This window comes from Arachis ipaensis, chromosome B9 (genome assembly GCF_059453495.1).
Source record: "Arachis ipaensis isolate K30076 ecotype BB chromosome B9, ASM5945349v1, whole genome shotgun sequence".
Lineage (NCBI taxonomy): Eukaryota > Viridiplantae > Streptophyta > Magnoliopsida > Fabales > Fabaceae > Arachis > Arachis ipaensis.
Window position 1 is genome coordinate 2,295,884 of NC_142444.1, and position 12,652 is coordinate 2,308,535.

Below are 12,652 nucleotides of genomic sequence, written 5' to 3' on the forward strand. Positions count from 1 at the left end.
CCCAATAGAACTGATAAAATTTTGTGGTGAATCCGTCGTCTCCTGGGGCGGCTTCTGCATTAATGAAAAATGTAGCCCTTTTAATTTCATCATCTGAGACTGGTTTAGTCAGACTCCTATTCATTTCAGAAGAAACTTTGACTCTAAGTTCGGTGAAAAATTGAGAGGGATTTTCTGGGTTATTACTTTCAAATAGATCAATAAAAACCTCTGTGCCCTGTTGCCAATTGCCTCGGGTGTGGTGCACCAATTTTTCTCTTCATCCTCTAATTTCCATATCTTGTTTCTTCTGTTTATGGACTGGTTTTTTGCATGAAAGAACTTGGTATTTTGATCTCCCCATTTTAGCCAGCTCACTCTTGATTTTTCTTTCCAGTAGCATTCCTCACTAATGTGGGCGGCAACTAGTTCATCTTCTAATAATAGAATCTGTTCTTTGTCTGCTGTTGTTGGGTCTGCCTTGGCCACTAATAATAGTGCTTTCAGCTCATCTATCTTCTTTTTAGAGTTACTTGTTCCAGTTGATTGCCATTTAACCAGTTCATGTCTGCACTTCTTTAATTTCTGAAACAGTTGGTACATTGATGAACCTGGAAAAGAAGTCAGCCATGCATCAGATACAATTTTATCAACCTTTGCCATTCCACACCATCTCTCTTGAAATCTGAAGCGCCTCTTGCCCTTATGTGTTGTCTGGTTAGTGCACGTCAGGAGCGGTCTGTGGTCTGATCTTGTGTCTTCTAAGTGAGTAACATTGGCCCAAGGATACTCCTCTCTTAGTTTAGGAGATAGGAGTCCTCGGTCTAGCCTTTCTCGAATAGCACTATCTTGGCAACTTCGGTTCTACCAGGTAAACTTATCACCATTAAAACCCATATCTATCAATTGTCCTCTGTTGATAAAGTCTTGAAAAGATTGGATTGATTGAGCTTATTTATCCCTTTCTCCCTGTTTTTCTTGATTAGACAAAATTGCATTGAAATCACCAATTATTAAGTGTCGTTCTCCCCTATTCTCCATAAGATTTAGCAGCACCTCATATTGGTTATTGCGAATGTGATCAGAGCTGTGTAAATATACTGCAAAGACTTCCCAAATCAGCTGTCTTTCTTGATCCTCTATGGAAAAAAGGATGAAAAACTCCTCAGCTTTTACCACTTCCACCTTTACACCCTCTTTCCATGCAAGCGCTAGTCCATCAGCCGTTCCATTAGGATTCACAGTGAAGATTTCCTGATAATCACAATTTCTCAACTGCCTTTCAACATAAGAGGGTTGTTATTTAGTTTCACACAAAAACAACACCTCTGTGGAATGGGAATTCTTAATCCCTTTGATGTTGTGAACTGTCAGGGGTTTTCCCAAACTCCGACAATTCCACATGAGTATCTTCATGGCCCTTGGGGTGCCGCTTTTGGAATGGCACCCTGTAGCCCTTCAGAAACCTCAATTGCATAACCAGTTCCTTCATGGTCTGTCTCCTTTTCTCTTTGCTCAGAGCTCCTTTTTGCTCCAATGATTGGTTCAATAGAATTCCTCACCTCCATCCTTCTTGCTAGCTGTTTGATTTTCTGTTTCTTCTTGCACCTTTCTAAACTTTTATCATTGGTTCCTAGTTGAAAGCTTCATATTCCTCCTATTTTCAGCTCTCCCCCAATTTCTCCTAGGATCTGGTTAGCTTCAGTACCAGATAGCAGTGGTAGATTTTTCATGTTATGATTCTGCTTTGTGGTGTTATAGGAATTGTGTATAGGTGGTGGATTTGTGTGTTCTTTTGGGGCTATGTTATTGTGAGAGAAAGAAGTATATTTTGGATTGGATAGTGATAGTTAAGAAAAACTCTTCAATAGGCTCACTGGTGTAGACTTACTATCTGGGTGAATTGACCTGACTTCCTTTCTTCTATGATTAGGGTATGCATTCTCCTTAGTTTCATCAATTCTCTAGCCAAGTTGATATGCCCTTAACTCCTTATTCCATCTCTCTTCCACTTCTTGGTTTATTTCTGAGATCTCCAAATAATTAGCATAGTTTCTAGTTTCATGTCCAATGTGTCCACAGAAGCCACAGTAAATCCCAATTTTCTCGTACTTCAGCATGATTTCAAACACAATTTTGTCAAGGCTTGATACCTTAATTGACTGTCAACGAGTTCTCGTTACATCTAAGTTGACTCTCACTTTCATAATCCTATCCCCCTTCCCTCTCATCAAGAAGGAATCCACCTCCACTACCTCCCCCAATCTCTGCCCTATCCTCATCGCTGTTGTTCTGATTTTGCAAAATTATGGCATTCCCCACATTTAAATCCATACTGAAATTCTTGTATAGTCCTCTTCTTCCACCTTCATATTAGGACTCCACCGTTTTAAATGTATCATAAATTGTCTGAACAACCATGGAGACCCCCTTTCCACCCGGATAACATCAGCTTTTTTATTAAAAAAAATTGAAAAATATTCTCTCCGTGTGATTTAACTCGGAATCCCTCTAGATAATTCCAAATTGCAGTAAAAGCACCCTCCATTGTACCACTACTAAATTCCTTATCCGCCATTAATCTCCCTATCAAACTTTTTGCACAAGTTTCAATCCCTTCCCTCACATCTTTCACTTCAAGGTTCACGATCTCTTCCACTTCTTCTCCTGGAGAATTAGGATTTTGAGTTCCACGCACCTCCCTTACTGCCATGTAGAATTTGTGTAGAAGAAGATAGAAGAATCAAAGAAAAGAAGATCCTCACAATGATTTGTGCTTATGACTTACTGATTGAAGAAAATTTAAGAATCACAAAAAACTCTAGCAGATTCACAGAACCCTACCAAAGCACAAAAAATCCTAAAAGAACATTTTTTTTGTTTTTGTTTTTTATTGTTAATAAACATAATAGATGAATGATAAAATAATAATTTATATAATAAAAAATAATTTTTATAATTAAATAAAATATATGAGGTTAATTTGTAATTAAAATTAAAAAAGATTATTTAGCAGTTATTAAAAAAACTTAAAAAATATGTTTTGTTATGGGACCATTTAATGGTCCAAACGTTCTGGGACCATCGAATCTGGTGTCAGATAACCGTCCTCTTTATCTAAGAATTGTTGAGATCTCTCTTTTAAAAGTAGGTAAGAGATAATAAAAATTTGTTATAACTCTTTTAGGAGAGTTATCATTTTGTAACATTCTGTCTGACTTTTTAGGAGGTAGGTTATTCGATAACTGCCTTTTGAATTTTTTCTATTTTAGATTTGACAGATGCTTTAGAATAGGATATGAACAGTAATAAAAAACTTATTAAAAAATTATTCGTACGAAAATTTTATAATAAACATATAAATGAGTATATATTTATTTTAATGTATTTCTCACACATAGAAAATTTTTTTGGCCGTATGCTAAAACATTTTTCCTTTAGAATAATAAAAATAATCAAACTCAAAATTATTAGATACCATAAAATTTTTAATATTATATTATAAAATTATTTATCTTAAAATTTAAATTAATAAAAAAATATATTAATAATTATATTTCTAACCAAATTTAAATAAGAATGTATGTCTTTTATCACCAACACTTAGTCTGAATTGTTCATTGTTCTTTTGTGAAGTAATAGAGCTTTTCAGGTATTAAATATAATAGCATTATTTCAACACGCATGTCGTCATGATTCATGAATAATAATTAATTAGGCATTCCTAATATTTAAGTTAATTTCAGATCATCACCTAATAAATGACTGAATCACATACATGTGTCACAATATTCTCTCTTTTTAATTTCTTCTGATTTTATTTTTTTATTATATACAATAGAACAGACAACTACTACTATTGTACACATGCATGATGAAGTGGATATAGGTACCAACAAGCTAAGCGATATATATAGATTATCAATGTTAACTTTTGGTCGGATATATATTATTATATTCAAATAAAATGATCAATTTGAAAGTGATGATGATGAGTTGTTGTCATATTTCTTAGTTAATTATTAGTTTAACATATAATTAAATGTGTATTAATTAATTAGTTACTTTTATTTAGAGGTCTTTTTCATTCGTTAATAACTTAATAAGTAGGCGACTGATTTTAATTAAAATGGTACTAAATTTCATGACACACAGTCGCGTGTATATATATATATAGGGACAAAGTAACCTAGTTAAATTCATTTTGAGAGAGTTTAATTTGGTATATATGAATTCATAAAGATTATCTTTAATAATATTAAATTAATTAAATTCTTTGGATTTATCTTGTATTATTCTGATGAGGTCTGTTACACATACAAGTATTTTTGGTTTATAAGCTATACAAGTTGGTTCAAGTTCAAGAAAAAAACATGCGCACCACTTTTTTAAATTGAGCGTCCAACGCACGCACCTTACAACACGTTCATTATGCCGCACTCTTCCTCTTCTTCCTCAATCAAAACGCAAACCATCAAGATTCAAGCGACATTCGAAACAAACTACGATTCTACGAAGAGTAGAAGAAATTAAGAAGAAAAGATACAAATCTCCATAAAAAAATTACCAGAAAAAACGAAGAAATATTATTCAAAGTATTGTTTTACTATTCTTCTAGGTTTTTTTTTCTAGATTGTCTCTGCCATGTGCCTCATCCTTAACCAACAAAACATTAAAAGATTTCAAGAAGAAATATACTGTCTCCCCTCTAATATTGGATGTATTTCTTAAATCATTTAGGTTTATTTCTGTAATCTTTTGGGTGTATTTCTGTAATCCTTTGGGTGTATTTCTATAATCGTTTGGGTGTATTTCTGTAATCGTTTGATGGGTGTATTTTTGAAGTTCAATTATCTTCAAAAGAATTTCAAAGCTTAATTTCGGAAACCATGAAAATCGAAAAAAACAGAAGGAGATCGAAGGCAAAGAGAGAACGCACAAAGGAGATCGAACAAATTTGGCAAGAAACTTGAAAAAAGAAACAAAATCTTTAAAAAAATGGAAGTTATATATTCACACATTAATTAATTTGGATTGATTTAAAAGTCTATTAAAGAGGTCCGTAACATAAGCAGCGTATTTATGGAATTTCGTTCCCTTCAGACTTGTAAATTTTGTAAGCGCAAAACACTTATATGTAGAGATTAATCCTATTCTGATATGTTTGGTTGAATTATGGTATACATTATTAATATTAATGGCAGAGATATATTGTCTCTGGTATTATTAGATTAGCTGTGTTAGAAGTTAGTTAAGTTGGTTATAATTAGTTTCCCACTTAACTAACATTCCTTCTATTATAAGTTAGTTATAACTAAACAAAGGTAGAGACTCATATATATAAGATTTATTTTTTGAATTTAAAATTTAAAAATTAAGATTTATGATGGTAAAAAAAAAAAGCAATGACAATGAATGTAGTTGTGGTATTGAAAAGAAAAATAAAAAAATGTGAAAAATAATGAGTTTGCGAATATAAAAATAATTTTTTTTAAAAAAATATTGGTTAAAATTAACTACCAGAAATTAGTTTTTAATTAATGAGATTTTTGTAGATTTATACATCTAATTCGATCTAATAATAATCTATTATATTTATAACAAAAAAGGATTAATGTCATTATTATGTAAATAATAATGAAAGCGTATAAATATGTTTAAAAAGGATAAAATCGTATAAATATATAAATAATTAAAAAATTATTTAAAAAATAGATTTGGATTAATGCAAAAAAATTATATAAAAAATATTTTGACTCTTTCTATGATAATGGTAATAACTGACTAGACTTTTTTAATTATAAAAATTATTAAATTAAGTCTTTGAAATAAAATAAAAGATAATTTTTTAACAAATTATATAATTATATATATTAAAAAAGAAAATACTTTAAAATTCATTTTAAATGATAAATTGATCATTTTAATTATAAAAAATATCATAAAATAAATTTTAAAATTTCAAAATTCTAAAGTATATAGTTAAATATTGTTTTTTATATAATAATTAATTATATTTTTTATTTATATATTATAAATTATATTTTATTATATTGATTTTTTAATATATTATATTTTAATTTATTTTATATTTAATTTGATTCTTTCTTATAAAATTTTTTAATCCACTACTAGATGTTAAAGTGTATGTTGGATAAGAAACTAGAGCAAGGGATGGGGTATGACTTGATGAATGATTTAGATAGATTTGAGCAAATGGCACTGGTTGGATTGTGATGTCTTCATCCAAACTAATATTGACAATGAAAAAAATAGGGTAGAATTTAAGTTCAATCTTAACTCTATTTTCAAATTAAAATTGTTTTAAAATTTAATATTATTTTATTTGTAAGTTAAAAATATCTCAATTTTAATTTTATTTACATTTTATAATTTTTAATTCGACTTTATTCAATTCTATCTATAATAAAGTCAATTTTTTTAACCAAATATAATATTTAATCATTTCATATTTTATAAACACATTAATAAAATATAAAATACAAAATTAAATTTAAACTAAATTAAAAAAATAAAAATTATTTTATCAATTAAAATTATGCATAAATATTATTTTAAATATAAATTTTTATTTTATTTTAAATTAAATACTATTAAAAAATAAATAAATAAACTTAATAATATTTATAAATAATTAATTTATAACATAATTTTTTAATATCGTATTTAATTTAAATTTATGAATTTTATACAATCTAAAAACTTAAATAATTTATAAAATTTTATATTTATTATTAAACATTTTTTATTCTTAACTTTTAAATTATTTTATTAATTTTGTCATTGTAAAAATAAAAATAAAAATTAACTCTTACAAATAATAGAAAAACGGTTAACTCATGCATGTTGAGCCGTTAGCTTTTAAATAATTGAAGTAATAAAGCAAAATAAGATTAAATGAATAAAACAAATTAAGTAAAATAAAAAGGCAATAAATAACAAAATATTAATTCAGCAGAGATGTGTCTACATCTATTACTGAACAATAATTAAAATTTTTAAAACAGTGTTACAAGATATTAATATCTTAAACCATGTTAAATTAAGTAAGGACTAAGATAATTAAAGGATCTAAAATTCTTTAATATTATTCTTATGTCAAGTCTTTTTAGTAATGGATAATGTTTCGGTCCGACCTAGTTGGTCTTTTGTCTCGGTCTGAATGGACAGCTCGACGAGTATGCCAAATCCAAATCGGGAGAAAATTCAGCACACCTCTTCTTCTCCAACGAGGTATATGACAACTGGGGAAAGAAAGTTTTTTGGAAGGCGGTCCTGCTCCTGTGGGATCCGCCTTAGGTGTAGACTATATAAGGGGAGGGTCCTACCCCCTCTCCCGAGGTACGCACCTAACCCTCATTTTTTCTGCCACCTGGTACGGATTCTGACTTGAGCGTTGGAGTCCCTTTTGCAGGTGACTCCTCCTCTCATCACTCCAACAACCCGGGAGATCGTGAAACTCCACTCCTCTCTCTCCAACGTCAGTCCGGGAAATCCACCCATGCACCAGTTACTCAGATCCAGGTCCTCTCTCAACATCACACACATTGTGTCTCTGACCCATTCAGGAACCGACTCCCCGAATATTGGCGCCGTCTATGGGGATTCTTGGCGTGAATGGATTTTCTTTTGGGTCCAGTGAAAGGGCAAGAGGGAAGCGAACCGCACGTAGAGGAGAACGCTCATCGAGCTAGTAGGGGGGCCTCCTTGGCTTCCTCCCGTGAACGTACGAGTAGGAAAGTTTCACGACCTATACCCCCCTAACAGCCCCGATTGTTGAGGTGTAACAGCAGATAGCCAACAAAGACATCCTGTCAAAGCCTCGCTAGCTTAAAGACAAAACTGGCGGAAACAAGAATCTCTGCTGTGACTACCACAAAGATTTTGGCCATAAAACCCAAGATTGCTTTGACTTGAAGGACGTTTTGGAGAAAGCAATTCGTGAAGTCAAACTGACAGAGTTCTCATAGTTCATAAGAGAACCTAGGAGGCGAGAGCGCGACCGATTTGACGACGACAGAACCCGTGCTATAAAGCCAAGGCAAGAGCCTGAAGAAAATAATGACTGCGGCCTCACTGTCGTGAATGTCGTAATCGGGAGAGATGTGGCACCGAGATCGAAGTCGGCAGCGAAGAAAGATGCTAAGGTCCTGGCCGTATCATCAGCTAACCATGAACCCTCCCCCAGAGGAACCTCAGCAATATCATTCGGACCGGAGGACCAATGGTTCCACGACATACCAGAGAACCCTCCTATGGTAATCACGTCAAGAGTAGGAACAGGTCTGGTTAAGCGGATTCTCGTTGACACCAGCGCCAACTCCAACATTATGTTCCGAAACGTGTTTGACGCTCTGGGCCTCTGAGAAACTGACCTAAGAACTCATCAGCACGGGGTAGTCGGCCTGGGAGATAATTTTATAAAGCCAGACGGGATAGTCTTCCTCCCGATCTCCATAGGAGGAGGCCAAGGAAAGAGGTCACTTATGGCGGAGTTCGTCGTTCTGAGGGACTCCACAGCATACAACTTTATCTTGGGGAGGAAAATAATCAATGAGTTCTGTGTGGTAATATGTACCAAGCTGCTAATCATGAAGTTTGTAGCCGACGATGGATCGGTAGGGTCCATCAGGGGAGACCTGGAAACGACAGTCGCGTGTGACAATGCTAGCCTCTCCTTAAGGAAGAAGTCAAAGGAGGCGTCTGGGATCTTCCTAGCCGACCTAGACGCTAGGGTTGACGACAAACCAAGACCAGAGCCTGAAGGAGATTTGGAAAAGTTCACCTTCGTGAACAGAAACCTCCCCCACAACCTGAAAGAGCCTCTAATAGAGATGATTTGAGCAAATGGCGACTTGTTTGCTTGGACACCAGCCAACATACCGGGGATCGACCCCCAATTCATGTCGCATTGTCTGGCCGTGAAGACAGATACCAAGCCTGTAGCCCAAAGACGAAGGAAGATGTCCCAGGAGAGAGCCAACAAGGTGGCCAAGCAGACGGCCAGCTTACTAGAAGCAGGGTTCATCCGGGAGTTAAACTACTCGACTTGGCTGTTAAACGTAGTCCTAGTTAAGAAGGCCAACGAGAAGTGAAGGATGTGCGTGGACCACTCAGACCTCAACAAGGCATGCCCTAAGGACTCCTTCCTCCTTCCCAACATTGATGCTTTGGTTGACGCGCCCTCGGGATATCATTTTCTGAGCTTCATGGATACGTATTCTGGCTATAACCAGATACCGATGCACCGTCCTGATGAGGAGAAAACGGCGTTTATAACGCCAGGTGGTACGTACTGCTACAGGGTATTGCCGTTTGGATTAAAGAATGTGGGAGTGACCTATCAAAGGCTGATGAGCAAAGTTTTCAGCGACCTTATAGGGAAGTCGATAGAGGTGTACGTGGATGACATCCTGGTAAAGACCAGCCAATCAGAAGACCTAGTTGACGACCTAAAAACCATGTTCGCGTCCCTCCGACGACACAATATGAGGCTTAACCCCCTCAAATGCACTTTTGCCATGGAGGCCAGGAAGTTCCTGGGTTTCATGATAACCCATAGAGGATTTGAAGCCAACCCTGAGAAGTGCAAGGCAATTTTGCGAATGACTAGCCCAGGATGCATCAAAGACGTGCTGAGATTAGCCGAGAGACTCACGGCCCTATCCTGTTTTCTCGGTGCATCAGCGGCCAAAGCCCACCCATTCTTCAGCTTGATGAAAAAAGGAATAGCTTTCGAGTGGACTCCAGCGTGAGAAGAGGCATTCAACCACTTCAAGAGTATACTCTCGGCACCCTCAGTTCTCGGCAAGCCTAAGGATGGGGAGATACTGTTTCTGTACTTGGCAATAACGAACGAAGCCTTGGCATCCGTTCTGGTACGAGAAGAGGGAAAAAATCCAACAGTCGGTCTACTTTGTTAGCAAAGCACTGCAAGGGGCAGAGTTAAGATACAGTAAACTGGAAAAGCTAGCGTATGCGCTCTTGACCTCGTCCCAAAGGTTGCGGCAATACTTCCAGGGACATCGGATAATCGTCAGGACAGATCAAGCAATCTGCCAAGTCTTACAAAAACCCGACCTGGCGGGACGGATGATGACTTGGGCAGTCAAGCAGTCTCAGTATGATCTGCAATACGAGCCCCGACACGCAATTAAAGCTCAGGCAATGGCCGATTTCCTGATAGAAGTGACTGGAGACCCTCACGAGATCCCGAACATGCGGTGAAAACTCCATGTGGACGGAGCTTCCAACCAAACGTTCGGGGGAGTGAGGATAATCCTATAGAGCCCAACCGGAATGGTATACGAGCAGTCCATCAAGTTCGGGTTCCAGGTCTCTAACAACCAAGAAGAATATGAAGCTCTAATTGGTGGCTTGCTCTTAGCAAAAGAAGTCGGGGTGACTAGAGTGGAAGTGAACAGCGACTCCCAAGTCGTCACGTCCCAAATCAATGGAACATACCAAGCCAGGGACTCCCTGCTGCAAAAATTCTTGGAAAGGGTAAAAAATTTGAGTGAAGAATTCGACGAGGTCGTAGTGCAGCACGTTCCAAGGGAAAGGAATACCCGAGCCGACCTCCTATCGAAACTTGCTAGCACAAAGTCAGGAACGGGAAACCAATCCTTGATCCAAGGATTGGTGAAAGAACCTACAGTCGCCATGTGTGCGACCCGAGCAGACGTCGTTCCCTCATGGATTGACCCAATCACCGACTTCTTGAAAAACGGCAAGCTTCCTGATGACCACAAGGCTGCAAAAGCGTTAATGAGGGAGGCGGCAAAGTACGTAATAGTACAGGGCCAGCTATTCAAGAGAGGACTGAATCAACCCCTCTTAAAATGCCTACGCTCCGACCAGACGGACTACGTGTTAAGGGAAGTCCATGAGGAGTGTTGCAGCCTCCATATCAGGGGAAAGGCTTTGGCCCGGAAGCTCGTTAGAGCCAGTTACTTTTGGCCCTCGATGATGTCGGACTCCCAAGAATTCGTCAAGAGATGCAAGAAGTGCCAAGAGAACGCTAACTTTCATAGGACCCCAGCAGCTGAGTTAAGGTTACTAATGGCCTCGTGACCTTTCAGCCAATGGGGGATTAACCTTTAGGGACCCTTCCCGGTAGGCCCTGGACAGGTTAAATACCTTATCGTGGCCATCGATTACTACACAAAGTGGGTCGAAGAAGAACCGATGGCTAGCGTTTCATCCGCAAATTGCTGTAAGTTCATGTGGAGACAGGTAATTTCCAGATTCGGAATCCCAGAGTCCATGATATCGGACAATGGGATGCAATTCACGAACAAGAAGTTTGGGGAATTCTTTATAGGCCTAGGGATAAAACAGTGGTTCTCGTCGGTAGAGCACCCGCAGACCAATGGCCAAGTGGAAGCAGCTAATAAAGTCATCCTCCAATGCCTTAAGAAACGACTTGACCAGAAGAAAGGAGCATGGGCTGACGAACTCATGTCAGTTTTATGGTCGTACAGGACAACACCACAATCCTCCACCGGGGAGATGCCTTTCCGGCTTACCTACGGGGTCGATGCGGTGATCCTTGTGGAAGTGGGAGAGCCGAGCCCACGACTACTCCTTGGCGGAGTGGAGGAAGCAGTCAAGAAGGATCTGGTTGACGAGACTAGGGAGATGACCCACTTTTCGAAAACAGCGTTAAAGCAGAGGATTGCCCTATGGTACAACGCCAAAGTGCTTAAAAGGAATTTTGAACCAAACAACCTGGTCCTACGATGCAACGACGTAGGCCTCCCAACCCCAGGAGAAGGGAAGCTAGCGGCTAATTGGGAAGGTCCATATCGAGTAAAGGAAGTGGTCGGCAATGGAGCTTACAAGTTGGAACGTCTGGACGGGAAAGAGGCGCCCCAAACATGGAATGTGGCAAATTTGACAAAGTTCTACCCTTAGAATCCACGACAATCCGTGACGACCACCCGTTTCCCTGATTCAATAACACCCGTTTTACTTCATGTTGAATTACATTGTTAATTTTTGTCATTACTTAACATGTCTCAATTTTTCTCTTTTTCATTTTAATTCCCATTTTTATCTTTATCTTTATTTAGTTTGTCAACTAACCAGTTCGGCACAATTACGGCCTCACGGGACTGATCACCCCGGAAGCCAATGATATCGTGAACGCTACACTAAACGGTTACCAAAGTAAAAGCCATAACTTGAACTCTTAATCATGAAAGCCACGAACCGGCTTTGTTAATTCACAACAAAACGGTAAACAACTCAAATTACCAATGTCAATACAAAACGGTAAACAAGTCGATAATTACCAAGATCGAACAAAGCGGTAAACAAGTTCACTCAAACTACCAAAAAGTTCAAAGTAAGAAATCACAAAGTAAATATACATCACTTCTTCGGGATATTGTTAATCTGCCCATCCCGAATAGTTTTAAAAGCTCCAATGGCGGAGGTGTCGAAGTCGGGAGAAAGGAGCTTGACCTGGGCTTTGATCGATTTTAATAAGCAAGGAATGTAAATAACAAGAAAATAAACTAATAATTGAGAAAGCTCTTAGCAAGGAAAGAGAATTAGAAGTCTTATCCTCATTATCATTGTCAATTGTGATGGTAATTTTGAATTGCCTTCACTTAGTTAACCTCTAACCAATGGAGGAAGGTCAAGT

The 12,652-nt window shown here is 37.1% G+C and overlaps 1 protein-coding gene across 1 annotated transcript; it reads left to right on the top strand.

Moving 5' to 3' along the window:
- Positions 1-10,299: 10,299 nt before the first annotated feature.
- Positions 10,300-11,073, top strand: LOC148543523 (uncharacterized). Its single transcript, XM_088498125.1, has one exon. The coding sequence runs from the start codon at positions 10,300-10,302 to the stop codon at positions 11,071-11,073; it is 774 nt and encodes a 257-aa protein (XP_088354251.1).
- The last annotated feature ends 1,579 nt before the right edge of the window (positions 11,074-12,652 follow it).

Coding starts and splice junctions, on each gene's coding strand:
- LOC148543523 (XM_088498125.1), top strand. CDS start 10,300: ATGGTATACGAGCAGTCCATCAAGTTCGGGTTCCAGGTCTCTAACAAC.